Raw genomic sequence first — 24,191 nt, 5'->3', positions numbered from 1 at the left:
CTATAGTTTATATAGAACTAGGTAAGTTTTTATTTTATTTGAAAATTATAGTGTAAGTGACTAAAATAATGAGTAGGGATCGCAACTATTATAATCAGAATAAAAAGAAATCAGAACAATTAATATTTTTGGCTAAAATATTGCAAATAACAATCATAAATACTCGAAAAATTTTTTCATTGCCAATAACCATTATTTATTTCGATTACTCACAATAGTTACCGATGAGAGAAACTCTCTTTTAAAAAAAAATTCTTCCACAAGAAGAATCTTTTTTCGATTGCTCATAGTTATCAGTAAAGAAAATTTATTTTGTTTCTTTTCCTTCGCCAATTTCCGCCAGATTTACGTAAGGAAGTAACTCTATGGTTTTTGAAATGTTTAAATGCGAAGGATTGTTTCAGTCGAGCACAGAGAGACAATACTGTGCACTCTACATTATTATGAGCGAATAGAAGTTCTCCTCATTATTATGAGCAATGAAAACAAATTTCCATCATCGATGACTATTATGAGAGATAGAATTTTCCTCATCAATAATGGATTTCAGCAACGAAAAAGATTTTTGGTTACCTATAATTTATTATTTGTGTGGTATCTGTTATTATAATCTGTAGTTATATTTTTAGTTATGTTTAATTATAACAAATGGCCTGTTTGCTGATCATAGAAATATGAGAAAATATAAATATGATGACGCAAGAAGCACAACGTAGACGTGTAGCGCTTTCTTTTTTAAAAAAAAGGCAGTCGAGCGAGTTGCAAAACGGAGTCGATGAGAGTCGTGAGAGATCGTTGAGAGAGAGAGAGCTGTTTAAAAGAGTTAATTGTGTTGTTTAAAGAATTTATTTGAGTCGTTACTTTGTGTTGTTCGTCTTGTTTAATTATTTGTTGCCTTATTATCATTATTTGTATTAAATAAACTTTATTTATATTATATTTCTACAAATTTTGGGGGCACCAAGAAAAAAAAGGAAGCATAACTACGCAACGGATATTAAACAAAGCGTCAATTATGAGTGAAGAAACAAATAACGCCGTGGTCGAGATGGGTCAAGCAAGTAAAAATAGTGATAAATTAGAGCAAGTTATTAGGGACAATGGAAGAAACTTCAATTGGAAGATGAATTGAAAACCTGTGGCAACAAAAGTGAACTGTAGAATCGCCTGAGAGCTGCTGTACTGCTGGAAACTGAACACGGAGAGGGTGAAGAAAGTGAAGAAGAAGAGACCGATGATGACGATTATGACCAAAACTTGCACGTGAATGCTACTGACAGGCATGAGTATTTATTGACAACTCGAGATGTTGAAGAACCAATGAGCGGTGATGACAAAATGAATATTCGTAATTGGTTACAAGAATTTGAAATGATGGCCGATCTTTGTAATTGGACCGATGTCCAGAAGATCATTTACGCCAAAAATATTATTACGTGGTTCAGCAAGAATGTTTATGAGTTACGAGAAATGTTGTAAAAGTGGAACAAAATGAAGAAAGCACTGGCATGTGAATTTTCGCAAGCCGTGGACGCGCATAAGGTGCATAAAGAATTGTCAAGAAGAACCAAAAAGCCGACCGAAACGTGCTACGAGTACATTTATCAGATGTTCGATCGCAAAGCAAGTAGATATGGAAGATTCCGCCATAATAAAATACATTATTGATGGAATTCAGGATGAAGAAGTAAATAAAACTGTATTGTATAGTGGCAAAAAATGTGCGTGAATTAAAAGAAAAGTTTACATTATATGAAACCATGAAGGAAAATATGAGAGCGAGAGGCAAGAGAGCTGAAGAGAAGTTAAAGAAATCGGCGGTCCGCAATGAAACTGTGTAGAAAGCTGTGCGACGTTGTTATCTGTGCGGGGACCGGGATCTTTTAACCGCAGGCTATTCTACGAAGAATAAAAGTACCAAGTGCCTTCAAATGTCAGGAGTATGGACATATTGCTTAAAATTACAGTAGATCAAATAAACTATCGAGGGATATACATTTATCACAAACGAAACGTTGTAAAGAGATAGCGAGCTGTAAGTTGATTGCTTTGGTCGATACAGCGATTTAACCTTAATGAGAGGTTACCGATCAATATGTTAAAATAAGTGCACCGAAATTAAGTAATAGAGTTGCAAAATTTCGCGATATCGGTTCTGAAAGTATAATAATACTTTGGGAGAATTTGCGACAGGGGTAGTAGTAGACAACACGTCATATTTAACCCCTTGCGCTGGCAGCTGATTGCGGACCATAACGAGTGGCCGAACCGTATACAATAATTCGTCGATTTCTTGTTAAACTCGTCGGTATGATATCACTGGATAGAAATTATTGAGAAGTAATAAATTTATTATTTGTTTTGCCTGGATTATACTTATATATACTTAAAACTGAATATATAAACAGAGTATATAAAATATTGCAACACTGGGACAAAAAATTCGGCAAGAGATTCGGCAAAAAAGCGCAAGAGATTAATGAGAATTCACTCTAGTTGATCACAGATTTTCTGAACACTGTTGAATTGAATACGAAGGAGGGGAATATTTCCATTCGCGAAATAAATAATAACGATAATCAAATTCCCGACGTTTTTAGAATAGAAAATGGAAGCTGATGGTTTATACTTGTCTCGTGTTACCAAGACGATAAAAGAACTTGTCTAAAATTATAAACCTAGGAAATCGTGCGAAGTGGGTGTTAAGATGTGCTTAATTCTTCAAGATGACGTTCCATTGTATAAAGATTGTCTCCGCAAGAAAAGAGCGCAGTAGATATGCAAATAAAATCTTGGTTGTCAAACGGAATAATTCTCACTCGAATTATGCTAGCCCGGTCGTATTAGCCAAAAAGAAAGATGGTTCAACAAGAATCTGTGTAGATTACCGACAGCTAAATAAGAAAATTGCAAAAGATAGATTGCCGCTAATAGATCAATTAGATTTGTTACAGGGGTGCAAAAGTTTTTAGTACCTTAAACTCAAAGAACGAATTCTTCCACGTCCCTATCGAAGAAAATAGTATGAGGTATACAGCGTTCGTGATTCCTGACGGTCATTATGAATTCATGAGAGTACCGTTTCGATCGTGCAACTCTCCAGCCGTTTTTCAGAAATTCATAAATGCAGTGTTTAAAGAATTAATAGTCGTTTTGACATATACATGGATTTTTTTCTGCAGGGAATAGAAAAATTAAAATCGGTACTAAATGTTGCTAGTCAATACTTGTTAATTGACTGGAAGAAATGTAGCTTCTTGCAGACAAGAGTTGAATATTTGAGGTACACCGTTCAGAATGAAAATGTTCAGCCGAATATAAGATTAAAGCAATAGTAAATTTTCCGAAGCCGAAATGTACGAAGGACGTACAAAGTTTTTTTAGATTTAACTGGATACTTTAGAAAGCCTCGTGCTTCAATATTCAATTATCGCGAGCACTCTGTCGAATTTGTTGCGAAAGAATGTTGAAGAAAAAATAATAACTATAATATATCGTAGTATATAATTCATTTAAATTTATATAAGGATATTCAATTACTTGTTTTCCTAATCATGTTAATATAATAAAAATATTAATAAATATTCAATAAATATATTTATTTATTGGATAAAATTTTGTATTTTTTATATTATTATTAATCAAAGGTAAAAAAATAAAATAAAAATTGATATAAATAATATAATAACTCCACCTAATTTTCTATAAGTTCAAGCTCGAGTCGCAAGAGCGAGAAGTGTTCGAAGGATTAAAGATTATTCGAAGTAGCAAACCGGTTTTGAAATTGTATCGAAATAGCGGTCATTTTGGCAAACAGAAGCGATCGTAAGAAGGAATTTTTGGTTGAAAAGATAGTGCCAAATTGCATTAATTCTTGGGAGAAGCAGGAAGGTTTCTTTGGATACGATTGATAAGGGAGACTTGCCGTTTGATACGTATCACATTTGACATTGATCATCGTGGCCTTGCTACCCTCGAATAAAAAAAGTTATCGGCATATCTTTGCAGTTGTTGATACGTTTACTAAATTTAAATGGTTCCATGCCACAAAGTCCACAGATTTTGCGGAGGTAATCGATCGATTAAAGAAGCAATACGCTGTGTTTGGAAATCCTAGACGAATTGTTTCAGATCGTGGTTCAGCGTTTGCATCAACTGCCTTTTGAAGATTATTGCAAGGGCGAAAATATACAGCATGTACTAATAACCACAAGTGTTCCGCGAGAGAATAAACAGAACGCTCATACCTTTGCTGACGAAGTTACCTGCACGAAAAGCAGAGGAATGGTACAAGTATCTTGAGATTGCGCAAAAATACTTGAATGCAACATCCAGTAGGAGTACTGATACTACTCTGTTTTATTTATTGTTCGGAACGTATATTACGATGCGTAAAAATGTGAAGATTGACGATTAATAGAGGACGAATGGATCACTATGTTTCGAACAAGGGCAAGAGAAAAGATCGCTGAAATACAAGCTCAACATTATATGATAAGAAGAGAAAAGGTTGTTTATTAATTATTAATTATCATTATTGTTATTAAATAAACACTATTTATATTATATTTCTACATTTGTAATCAACTTTTCTTCATGTTTCGAGATTACTAATAAACAAATTCCAGTTACTAATTTTTGTCATAACTGTTATTTTCAGTCCCTGATAATGAGTACCATATATTCTAGTTTTCTTATTAATTTTAATAACATAAAAAGGTTTTTAATTATTCATAAATGGTACACTTTTGTACACTTGAAATAATTTCCTCACGTAAAATCAAGAGATCATGCGAAAAGGGGTTCAAAAATATCAACATTCGAATGTATAAATGTAATAATCAAAACATACTTATAAAATGGTCAAACAATAGCTTCAGGAAAACCGTCTATAAAACTTTAGCGAATTCATATGCTTTCTTGTTCCTTTCTTCTTGGTATTACCACATTATTATAATTACTAAACTGCGGATGTTTATGCAAATTAAAATTTTTATGTAGGTATCATTACGTCATTAAAGAATTAAAGTCTAAAGACGGTTTTCATAACAGTATGAATACTGTATTTTGGATATTTTATACATTTTTATAGGTATATTACATGCACTGTATGCATTTCGTGCCTTTAAATTTCCAGTAAATGTTCGAAAATCCGCACTTCGACAATTATCGCTACATAAGAGCTAAATCTACTTTTACTTGTATGTATTTTCGTCATCGAGATATATTTTATATATCATGTAAACGAGATTTTTTAATTTCTTAAATAAATTATTTACACCACGAAGGGGATATTTTAAAAACAGAAAACTATCGATCGTTTATGATTATTATAGACAACATTAGTTATTTTTTTTTTTACCAAAGTATATGTGTAAATACTAATTGTACATGTTGAAATTAAATTAAAGAGAATCATTTGAATTGTATTTTATATTGCAATAATTTAGAAGTGTTCAAATATTTAATGCGAGATAGTGTAAATGAAAATCGAACGAATGAATTTTTAAACCAGGATAACGGATCTACAACACATTCGTGATACAGTCTTTGGCTGTAAAATAATAGTAAAACCATAATAAAAACATTATCGCACTTTAACGCCTACGTTAATAACTATATTTCACACTGCTTGCGATTTCTATCTTTTTCCAACGATCAGATCGATGCAAAACTAACAGCGATTTTCTACTCTATTACAAACTTGCAGAATTGCTCCGAATATTGGTATTATCGCACATACGACTGTATATCAATTTGAAAAGAAACTATTTTTAAGACGACTATGGTTAATTTCTTACACAGTCCTGTTTGTTTGTTTTTTTTTTTTTTTTTTCTATACTGAACCTCATATCACGTTTTATCTCTGCCTCCGACGCAGCTTTCACGCAACGATAATCGAAATTTTTGCCGGTCACGAGCGCGAATCGATGTGGCACAGTCATTGAACCGCATATGTAATTCCACCGCGGGCTCGCCTTTTTCCCCCGTTCTAACGAGACGGACGTGCCACTGGATCTTTATCGTTATTACGAGTGCCTGTCCGGCTGTACGTGCGTGTATGCTAGACTGCACAGCAGGAGACATTAAAATGGTTGCCGATCGTAAAACGTTCACCGGCAAGGAATCACGCGGCATTTATCGAATAACGTCCGACGACCCGTGGCTGACTTTTTAACGACAGATCTTTCTTCCGTAGTGGTCGCACATATTGGACGATCGGTTTCCGCTGCGTCGCGATTCCACGATTGCCACAGTGTATCTGGCGCTCATAAAACAAAGTGTATCGCGTGCATCGTAAACGGCGCGAGCTGTAAAATCGGACTCGAGCTGCTCTTTTTCCTAAAACGTCTATCTCTTTTCTACGTTTCGTTAAAATTTCACTCGACCGAAAATAATTTATAATGTTGCGGTCAATACACATCGTCAGTGTCGGTGAAAGAATGTCTCAGCTTTGAATCTCGGTTAGCTTGTTTTAATTGAAAACTGTTGTGGTGAATTAGTGATTGCTGTCTGCGAAGAAAATAGGCAATTTGGTAATATTTGAATTGAAAATGTACCTTAAAGAAGGATGGAATAAGAATACTGGAAAATAAGGATAAATCGACACATTATTAAATAACACAGCAATTTAATAAACAATAAACATTGCAACTTTGAAAGCGTGCTATCGTTTCGCCGACCCAATTTGATTGTACTTTGTTAATAAATATGAAAACGAGCAATAAATGTTTCATTTTTCTTATAAATATTGCCACGCTGTTTATCTACTATTTATGTATTAAAATTTGGAGCATTTTGACTCAATCCATGAAAATCTAATGATAGCGCACGTCCAAAGGTGTGTTTATGTCAATCGTAATTAACACATTCGCGATAATGTAGTTCTACGTCATTTCAAATTCTTTAGCCGCGAAGCTTATATATCACGCCAGATGGCTGAATATAATTTTCATTTGTCTAATAAATATATGAACATTCAATAAATAAGTGAACAATAATATTGTAAATATCCAAATATAGTCAATATAGCAGTATCAAGTTCGCAAAGCGAATGTAATAACACTTGCGTGGCAAGAAATTGATTATTCACATCAAAGTTATCAGTATCTTCATGTCAAATTTTTATTAGGTTACATATCTTCTTTGTGCATTAACCGTTTGAAAGAAATCGCTACTATGGAAGGAGATATACATAATAATGTTTACACGGATGCGTTTTATGAATTGGAGTCATCCGAATAATGACACAGACGGCGATGCTCCAGTACAATTCAAACAAAGAAATATCAGAAATTTATCTTATTTATCATATTAATCAAAATTAATACAAATTAATAAATTACTAAATTTAATAGAAATTAAGAAAAATATCAGAATAAGAAACGATGAAAAGCCTGACACGAACATCCACAGATTTAGAAGTTATATGCGGTATTCAGCCAAACGTCTCTACAATCGTAAATGTGTTAAAAATCATAGTAACACTCTGCGTGGTATCTTTATCTTCTCGTTATAAGTGCCAGCCGATTTTCACGATCTTCGCTCTATCCACGTGGACGATTCTTGTACAATTCTATTTAGTAATAAATAAAGAATGTTATTCCTTATGGTAATAAATCAAGAACGATCGCCAGTAGGGTCATCATCGACTACGTAACGATATTATCTTTCCAAATCGCGACAATCGTTAAACACGATACACATGCATCGTATCGTATCCAATCGTGATTGTGTTATCCCTCCAGGGTTTAGCAGCACGGTAGAAGACACCTGCCCACCGCGATACTTGTCTCTCACGACGATTCACGGCGAAGAACGAAAGAAACAAGGTTTCTCGCCGATGCAGATTCGCGCCTCCGGTCTGGCCTAATCGGCCGGTTACGTCACGCAACAGAGGAAAATTAGCCAGGCTCGTCTCGCGGATCGAGAGGATAGAGTCGCAGGCGCGCATAATGCGCGCGATTATATGCATTTAAGCGGCGAGGGGCGTGCTTTAAGGGCCAATTATCGCAACGCTTTCACGCTGGGTGGGGAGAATCTCTCGCCGGTATACGATGACACTTTCGAAACGGGATTCTCTCGCGTTTTGACTCGCGTTCGTCACTTCTTTTTCTCTTCGTCGACGATGGGTGCAGGCCGTGAGTCCCGGACGAACGATTGGACAGATCGGAGAAGAACATGATCGCTGGATCAGAGAATTTTGTAACAAAATATTCGTTCCTCGCGGCAGTAAACGGCGTCGTTAACGACGCGACTTCTCCCTCTTTCGTTCACGCGCTGCCATTACCACTGCTCTTTTATTGCCGGTAAATTACACGCTTTATTCGACCCGCGCGACGACCCAGCCGAAAGCAAACTGTATAATTGAACGGTAGTTAAAACTGCGGTAGGTCAAGTTTCTTTCCACCTCTCTTCACGGTTCGTCTCCCGTTCACGTCGCTCCCTATATATGATACTCGCTGGCAAGTCTATTCTAAATTGAACTCGACTTTCGATTCTAATCGTCAGACGTTGGAACGGTTATCCGTAAATTTGAACTTTCGAATTGGCAAATATACCGTTTGTATTTTCCCCTTGATACTGAAGCATCGTTTTTAATACGGCCCGATGCCGTAGTCGCGCATTTAATATAATTATTCAAAAAAAATTTTTAATTTTTGAAAATGAGATATAATGATTAAATTAGTAATAATTATATGTATAATATATTAATAATAAATACATTTAAATATATATATTTATTTGATTATATGTATAATATTAATAATAAATATATTTAATTATATGTATAATATATTAATATTTAAATATATATATATATATATATATATATATATATATATATATATATTGTGTAAGGAATTAGGCAAAATAAATATATTCACCTGTTTATCAAAAACATGTCTTATTGAAAATAATTTTATTATTTTAACATATTAGTGTTTAAAATTTAGAATTTAAATTAAATTATATAAGTTATAATAAATAATAATTTTAGTTTTTCATTATATTTTATTAATGTTAATAGTAATATCAAGAGTTGCTTCTTTAACTTTATTTGAACGAAAAATTTTAAGGTATATACAATATCGTAAAGGTCCAAATAAATTATTATTTAAAGGTTTGTTTCAACCTTTTACTGACATGTTAAAATTAATTTTTAAGGAAATATTTTATTTGAGATTAAATATTTTATTTGAGATTTATATTTTTTGTATCATCAATATTGTGATTAATTTAACGACGAATTTATAATAATATTAATATACATTTAGAATAATTTTTATATTATTTATTATTTAAGATTAAACGTTTATCCAATTTTAATTATTAGATGAGTTTCAATAAATAATTATTCTATATTAGGGATAATACGTTTAATTTCTCAGATAATTTCATTTGAAGTTTTAATATTTTCAATTATATTTATAATATAAATTACTATATAGTAATTGAAGATCTTAAATTAATTAATTCAACTTTTTATTCAAATAAACTTTAAATTTTTTATCTCACCATACCCTTTATATTTTATATTTATTATTAGTTTATTAATTGAGTTAAATCGGATTCCTTTCGACTTAATTGAATCGACAGAATTGCTTTCAGGATTTAATTTAGAATACTAGAAGATTATTCATTTATATTTTTCGTCTGAATGTATAAATTTATTATTTATAAGAACAATTTTGGTGATAATTTTTTATGGAGAAGAAGAACGAACGATCGGTAATCAACCGGCGCGCGACGCACGATTGCGAGAAGACCTTTGCCAACAAAGTATCGCGGGAGACACTTGAAACGACGGTGACGATAATATCCACGACGCAACAAAGTCCGCAGAGCTTGTGCGAGGAGATAGGTAGAGAAGAGATTCCCGCGAGATCTCCTCCCGTGGGCTTCGACATGCTCGTAAATTTTCGCTTTATAATCGTGCTGGTTGCGAGTGCCTCGCCTTCCTCGCAATCGGAAAGCCGCGCGCGGGGTCGTTAGTCGCCGATGTCCGTTTTGTCGCTTAATTCCGAAGCGACAACGATCGGTGACGATCGAGTGGCAGGATCGATGTCTGGAGGTCGTTAAAACCAAGATTTAAACGACGTCCGCAGCACGGTTTATTGTCGCGTTTCGCGGCTATCCTCCTTAGAATCCTTTTCCAGGAAATGAATATAACGTTGCCGTTTCACCACGATTCGTTCCTGTTTGTAGAACGTTATTCGTTACAATCAGACGCGGGATTGTTGCGTCTGTTTTTTTCAGAGAGTTCCTGTGTCTCAGGGTGGTGCAATCGACTAGGAGCGATTCCACGTGAATAAAATTCTTTTTCTTTAAAAAAAAGAACGTTTTCGAGAAAATCGACTTTGAGAATTTATTGAAGTACACTTCAGATTATTCGCCTTGTAGATAGGCGAAAAATCGACACGAGGATATTTCTATATGTAAAAAGAAGTGAAAAACATAAAGTAGAAATTTTTTCGTTCGTTCATTTTTAAGAAAATAGACTTTGAACGTGTTTCATTGAAAATTGCCTGTAAAACTTTATTTTCTCAAAAACGAAGGCTTTATCAACAGATTTTATTCTTTCTTCTCTCAACTTGTTGTATTCAGTTATGCCACCCGTCCTGAGACATCCTGTATAATATAAGATGTTCCAAAGTTAAACGTCAAAATATTGACAACTGATAATTGATAAAAAAAAAATAGTCTTTTAGAGATTTGCTCGATTTTTGCTTAATTTTGGAAGAAATCGTAAAAAGGAGGAACAAAAAAGTTTTTATTTTTCCACCTATTTATTTATACTTATTCATGTTATTATCCGTTTTATCCATCTGTTATCATTTATATTATCTATTTAATGTATATACTAGTTTAAAATACTAGTTTTTCGCAGCAATGCAAGCGTTAGATCGAACATTGACTACACTTATTGCAGCTAGATTTGTTCCAGTAATAACTGCGGTTTGGTTTCTTGAGTTGATTGTCATCGAATCGAAAATGAAAACCAGAAGAAAGAAAATAAAAACTTTTTCCCTTCTTTTTCTCGATTTTCTCTGAAATGAAGCAAAAACGAGCAAATCTTTATTGATTTTCTATACGTTCCCGAAGTTTTGACATTTAAATTTGGGTATTCTGTATTCTTTTTATTCTTATATCCAAATCCGATATATTGGTACCGTGATTTTTAATACTTGAACATTTGAATATTTCGGCTTTTCTTATTAATGCCTACTACAATAATGATTTCTATTGAGATGCATTATGTACAAGGTATATTAGAATATGTATACATAATTCCACTGGTGGATTCAACGTACTGAAGTAAGAAGAAAACATATGTACAATATGATCTTGTTTCAGAATTAAATTCCTTATTTCTTATATATAGTATAATAATTCTTTCGATAAATTTCGACAAACTATGTCCTGCATTTAATTGTTTATAAACACTAATTGTAAACGTACTATATTCGAACAATACCAGACAATTTTAATCGAAAAATACCAGACAACTTCCATCAGAATTTTGATAACGAAGCTTAGAAACTCATATTCGAGCCGAAAGTGATCACTTCGAGCAAGCAAATAAATAATTGATATAATATATAAAGATTATATCTCAAAAACGAGGTTACATATATAAACTTTCTTTCTTATTTTAGTGTGCTGAATTCACGAGGCAAATTATGTTCACACATTCTAATACACTATGTTTTACCGAGATTTTTACACGTTTTGTATTTGAAAGAATGTTTTCTGACGATTCTGTATGATATATAAAAATTGCAAGACAATGAGGATTAATATTTCGAGATCGACAGAGTTTAAGAAAACTATATTCATTAATCGACATATATTTATTTATTAAATTCTAACACGATTTTTAAAGTTAAAACTGATCATGACGCTTAAGGACGTCATCGTCATACCAAAATCTGTTATACCAAATGATTTTTGTTATTACATAAATGATATGCGCCTCAATTTTCAATAGCCTACTTGTACTTATACTACAGCGTAGTTATCCATTTATATATTTATTTAATTGTATACAATGCGAAAACTACAGCGCTTTAGACGCTAATGCAATGATTGTGTTCCAAGAACTGAGAAATAAACGTTGCATTTCTGGCTACTTAACAGAAATATTAAATGACGCAAACGGCTGTGTTATCAGCTGTCGAATGTGTTAAGACCTTCGATCAAATCGGCCATAAAAGTTAAATTCGCTCGCTGAAGTTAAATCCGCGTTTGACACGCCACGAGGTAAGCGTGTCAGGCTCTCGTTCTATTCCCGAGCCGAGTTCGTGACTGCTTTTATTGTTAAATAAATAATCAACCAGTTGTTGCCGTGTTAGGCATAATTTATTGGCTTCGCTAACACCAACAGGACCCCTCTCTTAAATTCTTTCCACCTTGTTTCGCTCGCAACGCTCTCGGTCTAGTCACCAACGCCGTGCAGCATCCTCCTCTCCCATCGAGTCTCCGTGTATCCTCGTCTCTCTCTCTCTCTCTCTCTCTCTCTCTCTGTCGATGCACCGGAACCTCGCCTCGGCGAAGAGGAGAGGAAAGCGAAAGAAAGAAAGGCGATGCGTGCGCGCCTCTAGCCCGTTTATCCTGGCCCCTTTTGGCCGGTGGCTTATGCTAAAACCTCTCGAGCCCTCGTGGTTTCTCTAATTGACAATCGGCTGCGTTCTCCAAGCCGGACCTCGAGGTGGGAACCGACAACGGCCGCGCCGCTGCGACATCGTATTGTCTCGCGTTTTTATTCCTACTTCTCTGCCCGGTTTGGCACGGTACCAGCGTGGAGAGAGAAGGACAAAAGGGCGGGAGTTCTCCGTCGATACCGCGGCAGGGAACGCATACCTCGGGATCACGCTCGTTTGCGCTTTCCACGGATTCACGCGGGAATAGCTGGATCGGGGCCCCGGGGATCGCTGGTGTGTGCGTGCTCTCGGTCGCGGCTCGAATTAACGAGTAACAACGGGGCCACCCTGACCCGGGCGCCAACGTGTCCCATTAAAGGCGCCTTTTTTTTTCTTTCAGCCGGCCGAGACTCGATACTGCTGCTGCTGCTGCTGCTGCTGCTGCTGCTGCTGCTACTGTTGCTGCTCGTTATGAAAATTCCTCGAGTTCGATACCGAGACACGATCCAGCGGATTACCGGAGGCTGCCGATGCGATTTGGTTCTTCCATAGTGAACGAGGGCAAGTTATCTCGCTTTTGTTTCTCGTAGGTGAGGTGTATCGCCATCTAAAGTCCTGCAAAGTCTTTCAAGCTCATCTCATCTCATCTCGTTCATTGATTCCAAGTAAATCAGCACGACACACGCTGACAACGTATTCTTCGGTCGTATTTCTCGCTCGAGGCGAGTTGCTTCTTCTCGTTTGATTCGCAGTCTGATTGATTTACGCTTTACGCTGGCGGCGAACGACTTACCCTCCGCCCCTTGGGTCACGCGCGCGAGCCCGAGCAACGCTATCTCTCTATCGGCCGACGGAGCGGCCATTATCGCGCAAACTGTGTACGCACACGAATATCCGTGGCACCTTCGTTCTTTTTTCCCACTCGTTTCTGGGTTGTACGTCGTCCGCGAAGCGAAACTTGCGGCTACCCATCCTTTCTGTGCGAATATTTCCGTGGCCGCCGCGAGTTCGAGCATTCGTCACCTGGTATTTTTGCCTCTTCCAATCTCGTTCGTCTACCAAGTTTCAAATTAGACACGCGTTACCTTGAAACAAGGGTAACTAAACTCGCGAGTTGGCTGTTTTTACGACTGCCTGATCCCCTCTCTTTCTCTCTCTCTCTCTCTCTCTCTCTCTCTCTGTCGTTCGAGACCTCGGGGACCAACGTTCCAGCTTCATCACGTCGGATGTTTGCTTTAATTAGCTCGTTCGCGTGGTCTCGGATTTAATTAAGAATCAAACAGCTTTATTGCCCCGGGAACGTTTCTCCCTGGCGGCTGGTCGCACGGGCCAGACACCAACCAGCCAACAGACAACCGGGGGATCGGTTTTGTTTTCAGTGGCCGAGAGAAGGTCCTCGACGAATCGATCTGAACGGCGGATCGAGAAGCTTCTCCGTGCGTTTCTCACGAGACCCGCCATTAGCCAGCTGTAATTTATTACTTTCCACCTTAATAAGCATAATAATCGCCGCGGCCGGTTGTTCGCGCGCTCGCAGCACCGCGACCTTCGACCCCCGGACGATCTTTAAGGTAGCCAGCGAGTGGTTGCGGCCGTTTAATGATGCTGCGCCGCGGCGATTCGGCGCTTGCAAATACGAGCAGCGAATCGAACGGGGTGAGGAGACGCGGGCAGCCAACCAGAAATCGTAATTCTTTCCAGATCGTCTTCGTTTTGCTACCGCCCCTACTCCATCACCTTTCCTATTTATAGTAGACGGAGAAACGCAGCTCGCGATCGTACATGTTTTTCGGGTATCCCGTGCCTCGGGACCAGTTCACCCTCCTGCGGTTTTACATTTGTGTTTAGAACGTACGATACGATTCAAATTGATGATCACCAGCTGGATCGGCGCGTGTATTTTCGATTTATTTACGACAGGAAACAACGTTCTTAATCCTTTAATCCTTAATCCTTGTTTACGACACATTGCCAAATGATTACGTGCCAACGAGTGTCGAAGACGGTGCACGCGAAAAGTCGTCGATTTCTCGCTTCGCAGCCAGGCGTAGCCGGACTCCTTTGCATCCTGGTGCGCTTGCAGGGCTCGATGCACGGAGAAGAGATAAAGGAAAAAGCAAAAGGAGGGGAAGATGGAGAAAGAGAGAAAGAGGGAAGAGTGGTTGCGCTGTCGCGCGACGTGGCTCGCGGTAATAGGATTTCACGTAAGCAGCCTCCCAGGCAGCGGCCAAAAATCGAAGGAGCTTACGGCGAGATGCGCTGCCGGCCGATGCAGCCAGAGCGTTGCTGGCTCGAAACGAACGGCCGAGGAAAAAGGAAGATGAAAAGGCCGGCGGGAGGGGGGCGGCGGAGGGAGGTGACGCGACACTGGAGAACAGGGTGGCGGTGGGCACGGGGAGAGACACAAAGGAGGAGAGAACGGGGCAGGGTGGAGAGGCAGCGAGAAAGAAAGACGTCCGGCCCGTACAATTTTAATTAACCCGGTACCGGGTAGCCGATCGCGATCGAATCGGGTGCACGATCTACAAGGAATCTACATAAGATCCTCCACTCGCGGCTACAACTCAATCCCCTCTTTCTATTCCGCTCTCTCGGCGGGCCTTAAGCGACCGGCCCGCCACGGACCTCCTCTCTCTCTCTCTCTTTCTTTCTCTCTTTCCTTCTTCATCCACGTGCACGTTTTATGTATACTCCTCTATGTGTACGGATTCGTGCGGTGGACACGAAGAAGAGGCGCGCACAATCTTTGCGCTCCCGCCGTGGCTTCCCCTCGTATCCTTATCTCGGCGAGCATCGAAGATAGCAAGCTCGCCAGCATCCACCGAGCTCATATTGTTCTCCTCCCATGCACCGTGTAACTTACCGACCGAACGAAACCGTGAGTCATCTCTCTCTCTCTCTCTCTCTCTCTCTCTCTCTCTCTCTCTCTCACTTTTCTTCTTTTTCATCAAGAAGCAGGCAAGACTGCTCGTGCGTTCACGGTGGACTTAACGAAGTTTAGGATTCTTGCTTACGTTCCTCCTCGAAAATCCGCTTGGTTTCTCCGGTCGTTGGTTGGTACTCGAAAGAAACGCGCGATCGAGCCCGAAAGGGGAGCGCGGCATCCAAGATTTCGCTCGTGTTCGCGCGTCCGCGCGTATTAGAGCACTCCGGCGAAACGGTGAACGCGCGGCCAACGCAGCCATACGGAGAAGCTCGGTAACACGATAGCGGCCGTATGTAAAACCATCTGGTGTAAAACGAGCTGCTGGCTCGTTCGAGTATTAAATCGGCCTTCTCCCATCCCTCTTCCCGGCTCTCCTCCTCTCAATCGCCACCCTCTTCTCCTTCTCCTACGATCGCCCCGATCCGCGTCTCGAATTGGTCTCCCCTTTATCCGGCTCGATCGACTCTACACGTTCGCTGTTCACCTCTCGGTACGCGCATGATCGTGGACACGAGGGATCCACGTTAAGCCGACGTTAAACCGTGGCGTAGCGCGCCAAAGACGAAGATGAGAGAGACGACGGTGAAGAAGACCCGTTGCCGCACACGCGTCGGCCTCGAGACGCGAAACGTCCACCGAGTCGAACGTCCTCCCGCGTTGAACTCCCGGCTTAATCGGCCGCGGTCAACCGGTCGCGAAACAAAGGATGGCCTCTTGCCAGCGATCGCCACCGAGAGATACCGCGCGCAGTGAACCTACCGTGCCTGAAAGAATGCCGCTTTCCTCCTCCGCCGCGAGGAAAAACGCAAGAGCACTGGCCACGTCCGGCTCCAACATCGTTAAGCGACCGCGAACGCGCGTTCTTCGACGACCGTGGAAACGACACTTTGTAAAACGGTTAATGGGCAATTAAACGACCGGCTTTACGTTTCGGCCGGATTATATTAACCTCTTGCGCTGGAATGACACGCCACGCACGTCGAGTACTTTTTGTCCCAAAATTGCAACGTTCTCTCAGTTTTAAGAAGTATATTTAAATGTAAACTAGGCAAAATAAATCATAAATTCATTACTTCTTATTAAGTAATTTCTATCCAGTGACATACAGATGAATTCAAAAAGAAGACGAGTTATTATATACGATTCGGTCACTCGTTATGGTCCGCGAACCAGTTGCCAGCGCAAAGGGTTGATGTCTTGTGCTGAAATGACGTGCCACGCACATCGAGAACTTTTTGTCCCAAAATTGCAACATTTTCTCAATTCTAAGTATATTTAATATTTATAATCCAGGTGAAACAAATAATAAATTTATTACTTCCCAATAATTTCTATCCAGTGATATACCGACGAGTTCAAAAGGAAAAAGAAAGCGACGAACTACACGGTTCGATCACTCGTTATGGTCCGCGAACCAGTTGCCAGCCCAAGAAGTTAATCTCTTGCGCTGGAATGACGTGCCACGCACGTCGAGAAATTTTTGTTCCAAAATTGCAACATTTTCTCAGTTTTATGTATATTTAATATCTATAACCCAGGTAAAACAAATAATAAATTTATTACTTCTCAATAATTTTTATCCAGTGATATACCGACAAGTTCAAAAGAAAAAAAGCGACTAATTATTGTATGCGGTTCGGTCACTCGTTATGGTCCGCGAACCAGTTGCTGGCCCAAGAAGTTGGAATGACGTGCCACGCACATCGAGAATTTTTTGTCCAAAAATTGCAACATTTCCTCAGTTTTTGGTATATTTATAAATGTAATCCAGGCAAAACAAATGATAAATTTGTTACTTCTCAATAATTTCTATCCAGTGATATCATACCGACGAGTTTAACAAGAATGCGACGAATTATTGTATATACAGTCACTCGTTATGGTCCGCAATCAGGTGCCAGCGCAAGTGGTTTTAACGTCGCGTGTCCTTGTTCCTGGCGGGCAAGAGGTCGAGGGAGAGTGAACGCGAGGAAACCTCGCACGTAGCCCTCGAAAACTAGGCCGAGAAAGGATTTATACCTTGCATTCGCTGCCATTTGGTGTTTCTATCAAAATTTTTTCACGCCGTGTACCTGCGTATTCGTGGTACACGGAACATTGACGTATGAAGAGCGAGCATGTTCGACAGGATACCTCATTTCCCTTTTCTTTCCATGGCGATCGTTCAGCGATCGCGCGTCTTTGATTGCGATTAGCCGGTTACGAGAAACAGGAATCCTCCTTAGACACGCGATTATGCCGCCTGGAGAGGAAAGTCTTGTCGATCGATCTTGGACAAACTGCTGGACTTCGATTTCCATCGAAACGCGAGGAACGTCATGTGCGAGCGACTTGAACGACTCTCGGTCCTTGTCCGATCGGCGGATCTCTATTACAGTACACGGCTGTTTGCGCGGATGTCTCTAGGTCTCGAAACGCTGCATGTCGCTCGCTAATAATAATAATACGAGCCGATCTATCACCCGCTTAATGAGAACGAAGGCAGCCATGGTCCCCGCGAGGTCTTGTTAATCGCGTTTATCTCGGTCCGACCAATGCCTATTTAAGACACGCGTCGCTTGTGCACCACGATATTTCAACGAATAAAAGTTTCTCTCACGCGGGCTGATTTTTTGCAAGCCGGTCTTATTTTTTGCTCGACCGTTTTTTGCAGAGATTGAAAATTTTTCTTTTTTCTTTTCTTTTTCAGCAGATGTAGCCTGCACGAAGACTGAATTCTCAACGAGGAGATTTTCAATAAAAATCGTGGAAAAGCAAGTACCGGAATTATCTCTAAATGATTGGTTCCGGTCGAAGATGGTACCGAGAATCAAACAGTAACGACATATTCGGGATAGAGCTAGGCGAAATTACAGCGTTTAAATTCTGTGGATTCTAACTCTTTCTGTGGATCCTTGAACCTTAATCGCTCGCGAGAAGTAACGCGTTATTACTTTGAATTTGTCGTCGACATCGCGAAGCTGATTCGGCGGCAGTGGCCGTTGAATGTCGAACGAAGACTGTCAGTGGAGGAGTCAACGAAAAAGTAAAGCAAACGGACAGAAGGGAAAATCTTGGGAGAATCGATGGATATTAATGTCGTTTAACTCTAGACTAATTTCCATAATCCCTTGCGCTGGAATGATGTGCCACGCATGTCGAGAATTTTTTTGTGTCCCAAAATTGCAACATTTTTTTCAGTTTTAAGTATATTTAAGTACAATCGAGGCAAAACAAATAATAAACTTATTACTTCTCAATAATTTCTATCCAGTGATATCATACCGGCGAATTCAAAAAGACAAAGAAAGTAACGAATTATCGTATACGGTTTGGTCACTCGTTATGGTCCGCAATCAGTTGCCAGCGCAAGTGGTTGGAATGACGATCGTATCTGTTTACGCAAGTGATATCCGAGAATGTTGTTTCTTTCGGATGTATATTCTTAATTAATCCAACAAATATGGGATAAAAATACTAATAATGTATATATTGCATGATACCATTTAGACAAAGGAATTTACAACGATGACAAACTTCTTGCACAATATTTTGCACTGTAGACCGATACATTATCGGCTTAGGCAGGATTGTGACAACAGAGAATTGATTCTAATTGTCCCTAATTTTCCCTGACTCTAGGAAAACTGTTCCATCTTATAACTAATACTCTAATACACTAATACTCTGGGATAACTGTTCCACCCTATAAATAATAAGATTTCATTGCAGCTGAAGGACTCGAAGGATCGGAAAAGACACGGAACATTGTAACTTATAAACCGAAAAGCGACAAAACAGTTCAAGCGAACATCAATGATTCTACCAATAAATCGGAAATAATACATTTCTATAATAGCATCAAGGGTCGTCACAGCCAGTTGAATAGTTGGCGAGAGTTGGCAGATAACGAAACTGTGTGAAGAACAGTCTCGGTTAGGGACGTGTCAAGAAAGTCCATGCCACTGACCTTTCTCGTAGTTGATTTGCCTCTCCTGCTGCCTCGCGTTGTCGGCCGCGACCTTGAGCAGGCCCTGGATATTCCTGAGCAGGGTCTCCGTACTCGAGACCGAGGGATCCTGGCCTCCCTGTGAAACTGCCACCGCCGCGGAGGCGATCTGCGAGTAGTTCAGGGCCTGAGGACTCTCCGATCCCGGCGCGGGTAGCGGCAGGTTCTCTGGCACGTCCGACAAATCTGAAAAATATCATCCACACACGTGAAGGATTCCTCGATTCGATCGAATGTCACTCATCATCCGCTGATTGATTCGCGTAAGGTTTCCTTACTGAATGTTCATTGCCTGTTACCAATTTCAATTTCAAAGATTTTATTATTATTAGACATTTCAAGTTATTTATTTTATTATCGTTATTCATGTTTTATTTTATTATTACCGACACCTTTATGCGAAGATTATTAACTTTCTACTTATCAAATTAACTATCTAGTTAATGAAGTTTATGAAGATGGGTGTCTTGAATGAATGAGGAGAGATATTAAACTGAAGAAATTTGAATTGATACAAAGACGACTGACGGAATTATATTGTTTATAAAGCGAAAATAATTGCGTGATCTAAAATCCATCAAATTTAACGCAATTTAAATAGAATAATATTTCGAGACATTCAACAAGATTGTCAAGAATTTTAAAAATAAATAAACCATCAAATATTATCTTTTCTCTCAAGAATATGTACATTTAATAGAATATGTTCATAGTTATGACACGTTACACACACAGGAAAATTTATACGATAAGAAACTATCGTGTTAACGTGCTCTCTATAATACAGGGACTAAATAATTGAATCAAATTTCAGTTGAGAACAGAATAATGAATAATAAAACACACGTAAAGAATATTAATGTTACGAAAACAAATTTTCGTCAGATGAAACCAAATCTCCACGATGTCTCATGTATTTATGTACAATGTACATAAAAAATATTGCTATGCCATAATACTTAAATTTTATACCGGAGTTGGGCAGTAACCAATTATGTCTGTAATCGATTACTAAATAGTAATCATTACTCACTTAATCACTATTAAAATAAATCAGTAATTTTGATTAATTTTTGTAATTTGTAATCGTTAATCAGTGATTTTTAAATCATTAAGTGATTAATTTACATTTTATTACGATCTGCAATTGCTATAAAATGTTCAAACGTGTTAATCACCTAGAGTTGTACTATTTGACGTAACTAAGTGTTATTATTAATTGCAGTTTGAATAGTAGACTCACTAATAGATCAAAACTAGAGAGAATATCTTCGCTGTCCAACACAATAATATCTGTATTGTTGAATTTAGAATAATTTGTTAAAGCTTATAATCCTCCGGTATATTTTTGATATAAGAATGAGTATCAAAAAATCTCAAAATTTTTAATCATTCGGAAAGTTCATATTCGAGTCATACAGAAGATTGTGCGAATAACATATAAGATTTTGAATCGATAGAAAATTTTTTGAACATACATTTACATCCCGATAAAATTGTAGGATTATGTAAATTGTAAACAGTTATAATAAATATATAATTTTCACAGTATTATTGATAGAAATGACCTATTGGCACAATCACAAAAGTGTAATTATTTTGTGATTAATGATCTTGATTACTTTCCTTATCCTTATCCATTACTAATTATGTTGATAATCAGTAATCGTGATTAATATTGTAATTCCCCGTTAATTATAATCGTTAATCAGATTACGTTTTGCCCAATTTTGTTTCATACATTCCACGTAAATACAAAAATTTGACACTGTGAAAATAAAATGTAAAACTTGACAAGAAAACTTTGAAAAATAAAGAATACGTGTATTAACAGATACTTTTTATAGCACGAAACGTTCTACAAATGTTCAATCGCGTATCATACGCGAGTCAATGATCGTCTTTCCACGCGTGTATCAAATTTGCACGCCGAATGAAGTTTTTGCTTTATACTTAAACTCTCTCGTTATTTTTGTACATTTTTAATATGAATAAAATTATTTTTTGCATAATATATTTTGTTACGTAATATGTTTCCAACATTCATTGTACTAGTAAGTAAATTTCCAGCTCTCAGAAAGCTAGAAAACACCGAATTTTCACATATTTCGCAGAAATGGTACCCTGCATCGTGTATCAATTCTGATACACGCGGGATTTTGGCTGCACTTCACTCGAAATTGTCTCGGCATTCGTCAATTAACAATTAAGTCGACCTCGATCATCCACGAACTGTGAAGCGTAAGCAGCGTACAGGAGAATACGCGTGTAATAATCAGACAAGCGAACGAACGGCAACGAGAACTCGCCTATTAGCCCCGTCTCTTTGTGACTTTTTGTCTGGCGTGAGTGCGCGTATCGAAGCCGCGTCGCCGATAAATTTCGCCGAAGGATCGTGGAACAACGTTCGAGGGAGGTCTGGCTCGCGCGGGCCGCTCTCTCGAGGAGGAGACTTACAACGCGTGCGTGTTCCAGAGTCGTAATCCCGCGACGACTACTTGTTACCCTTCGCCACGTCTCTGATTTAACGTCACCGCGGACGAATTAAATTCGCGAATTAAAACGGCACTCCACCGAGCGATTAGCCGGCCCGTGGTGCGTGGCACCGCGGGGCGAACCAGGACGAGCACACCGAATTGTCGTTTGTTTCCAGCCGCGCGATTTATCCTCCGTTATCGCGCCGCGGGTAGAGAATTTCGATGGAAAACCCTCGAGATTCCACGAAGGACGCCGATCTGTCCGATCGAACACGTTCTTCCCCCGTTTCTACTACTTCTTTTTCTGCTTTCTATTCGAGGTCGCGATTCGTCGCCTCGTTATTCTCTCTCTATCGACGATTAGCCTGGAAGCATGGTTTTCGTCGCCGGGAGGGAAGGAAGGAAGCGTGGCTGTGCGCCAGCGTGGAAGGATCCGTAGATCGGCAATCGCCGGAATAAAGGATGCCTTATGGTTATTGCCAAAGAGGTCCGGAGAGTGGCGAGACAAGACGTCTGCGTGGGTTCTACGGAGCTTAAGTGACCGGTCCGTGCGCTCCTACAGCCCACACCGTGGGCTTTAGCCCCGGCTGCTTTATGGCCAATGATACGTGCTTTATTGTATCGTCTTTTAATTATCAGCGCGCACCTACAACGCCACGGCATTCGGTTACTTATTGCCATTGGCCGATTTAATGCTCGCACGGCTGCCTTCGGTGCCGATCCGCCGGCACCTTTTGATAGCACAAACCTTTCCACTCTTCTGTTTCTCCTTCTCGTCGCCCCACTCTCTCTCTCTCTCTCTCTCTCTCTCTTTCTCTTTCTCTCTCTTCCCTCCTTTCTTCTTATTTTTCGTTTCCTTTCTTCCTTTGCCCTTTTTCCTCTCGATTTCTTCTCGACGGTCGTCTCATCGCCGTTTCGTTCCCCGCTCGAAAACCCATTACAATTATCTGCGTCGGAGACGCCAAGGGGCAACGTATTCCCCGCATCGAATTCGCAAAACGCGGCGACGAGAGATTTCGCGAGGCTCGCGAGTCTCTCCCCGGCCAAGGAGTTAAAAGGAATCGGACGAAATCTCCAGGAAGTCGGCTAAGAAACGAGCGAATCGCGGTGGATCGGATTCCAGGAACAAGAGCGAGATAGCGGCGCGTCTCATTAAATCAGAACTGCATTCCACGGGCGTGTACACTCCCACGGGCGTTCGATGGGGTTCTACTTCGATCACCGCGAGCACCATAGGTAGGATGTAGCCCATGTATACGACACGCTGCGAGACACGAATTTCTTCCCTCTCCGGTACACGACCACCAGAATTTATACGTCTAACTCGTGTCTTTCCCGAAATTTAGGGGCCCGCTAATTCTACTCTGCAATCCTTACTCTCTCTTCCCCCCCCCCCTCCTCCTTCTCAATCCTAATTCACTCGAGTGCCATTTACTTTTTTTTCTGGTTTTGACACTATAACGGCTACCACGAAGATCGACAAGGTCCATTAAAAATTTATGAAATCTGATATTTTCTTCTTTGTACATAAAAGAAAATAATTACAGCGCGGGACACGCGAAAACGATGTACTATCAGAATTTTTTTCGACCTTCGTTCTTAATTTCTTATGATATGATTTAACTGTAGTGGAAACCTAGCTCAACAGTTACATATGCATATATAGTGCTATTTATATTAAACGTTTTTTTTTATTTATCCAACACATTTTCCAGAGATCTGTCGCTTCCTTAACATCGTAACGTACTGTATTTTTTACAGGTACGCTTTTTTCTTTCACGTTAGATATTTAGATGTTATTTTATACTAGTCTCTTAATACCTTAATCTTACAATTAAAGTATACTGCCATTTTAATACACTTTTGAATTCTTTCAAAAGACTTTCCCTTATATATGAGATAAATAAATAAATAATTGGTAATTATAAATTTGTAAAGAATAACGAATATAAACGTGAAGCAATCAATCACTAGCGTTGACAATCACGTGACACCATACACTGATCGTTATAGTGTGTTTCGTGAATTTCGTATTCCCTTAAAATTTTCTACTCACTGTAAGATTCGGTGATTTTCTTTTTACTGTTATTTTTATTCGTACGAGATACAAGACGTACGAAGAAGAAACGTGGTAGGAAGAAAGATGTCCTTAACGT

General features: G+C 39.1%; 1 protein-coding gene across 3 annotated transcripts in view; it reads right to left on the bottom strand.

Moving 5' to 3' along the window:
• LOC122532785 (dachshund homolog 2) overlaps window positions 1-24,191 on the bottom strand; it is a 182,866-nt gene that overhangs the window by 48,793 nt on the left and 109,882 nt on the right. For all 3 annotated transcript variants that reach the window (XM_043661875.1, XM_043661873.1, XM_043661874.1), the window contains exon 7: window positions 19,520-19,744. In XM_043661875.1, the coding sequence (XP_043517810.1) occupies window positions 19,520-19,744 (225 nt within the window). The remainder of the gene's footprint in view (window positions 1-19,519; window positions 19,745-24,191) is intronic.

Source organism: Frieseomelitta varia, unplaced genomic scaffold (genome assembly GCF_011392965.1).
Source record: "Frieseomelitta varia isolate USP_RPSP 00005682 unplaced genomic scaffold, Fvar_1.2 scaffold_471, whole genome shotgun sequence".
Lineage (NCBI taxonomy): Eukaryota > Metazoa > Arthropoda > Insecta > Hymenoptera > Apidae > Frieseomelitta > Frieseomelitta varia.
The sequence above is the reverse complement of the archived record's forward strand: the minus strand, read 5'-3'. Positions and strand labels throughout refer to the sequence as shown.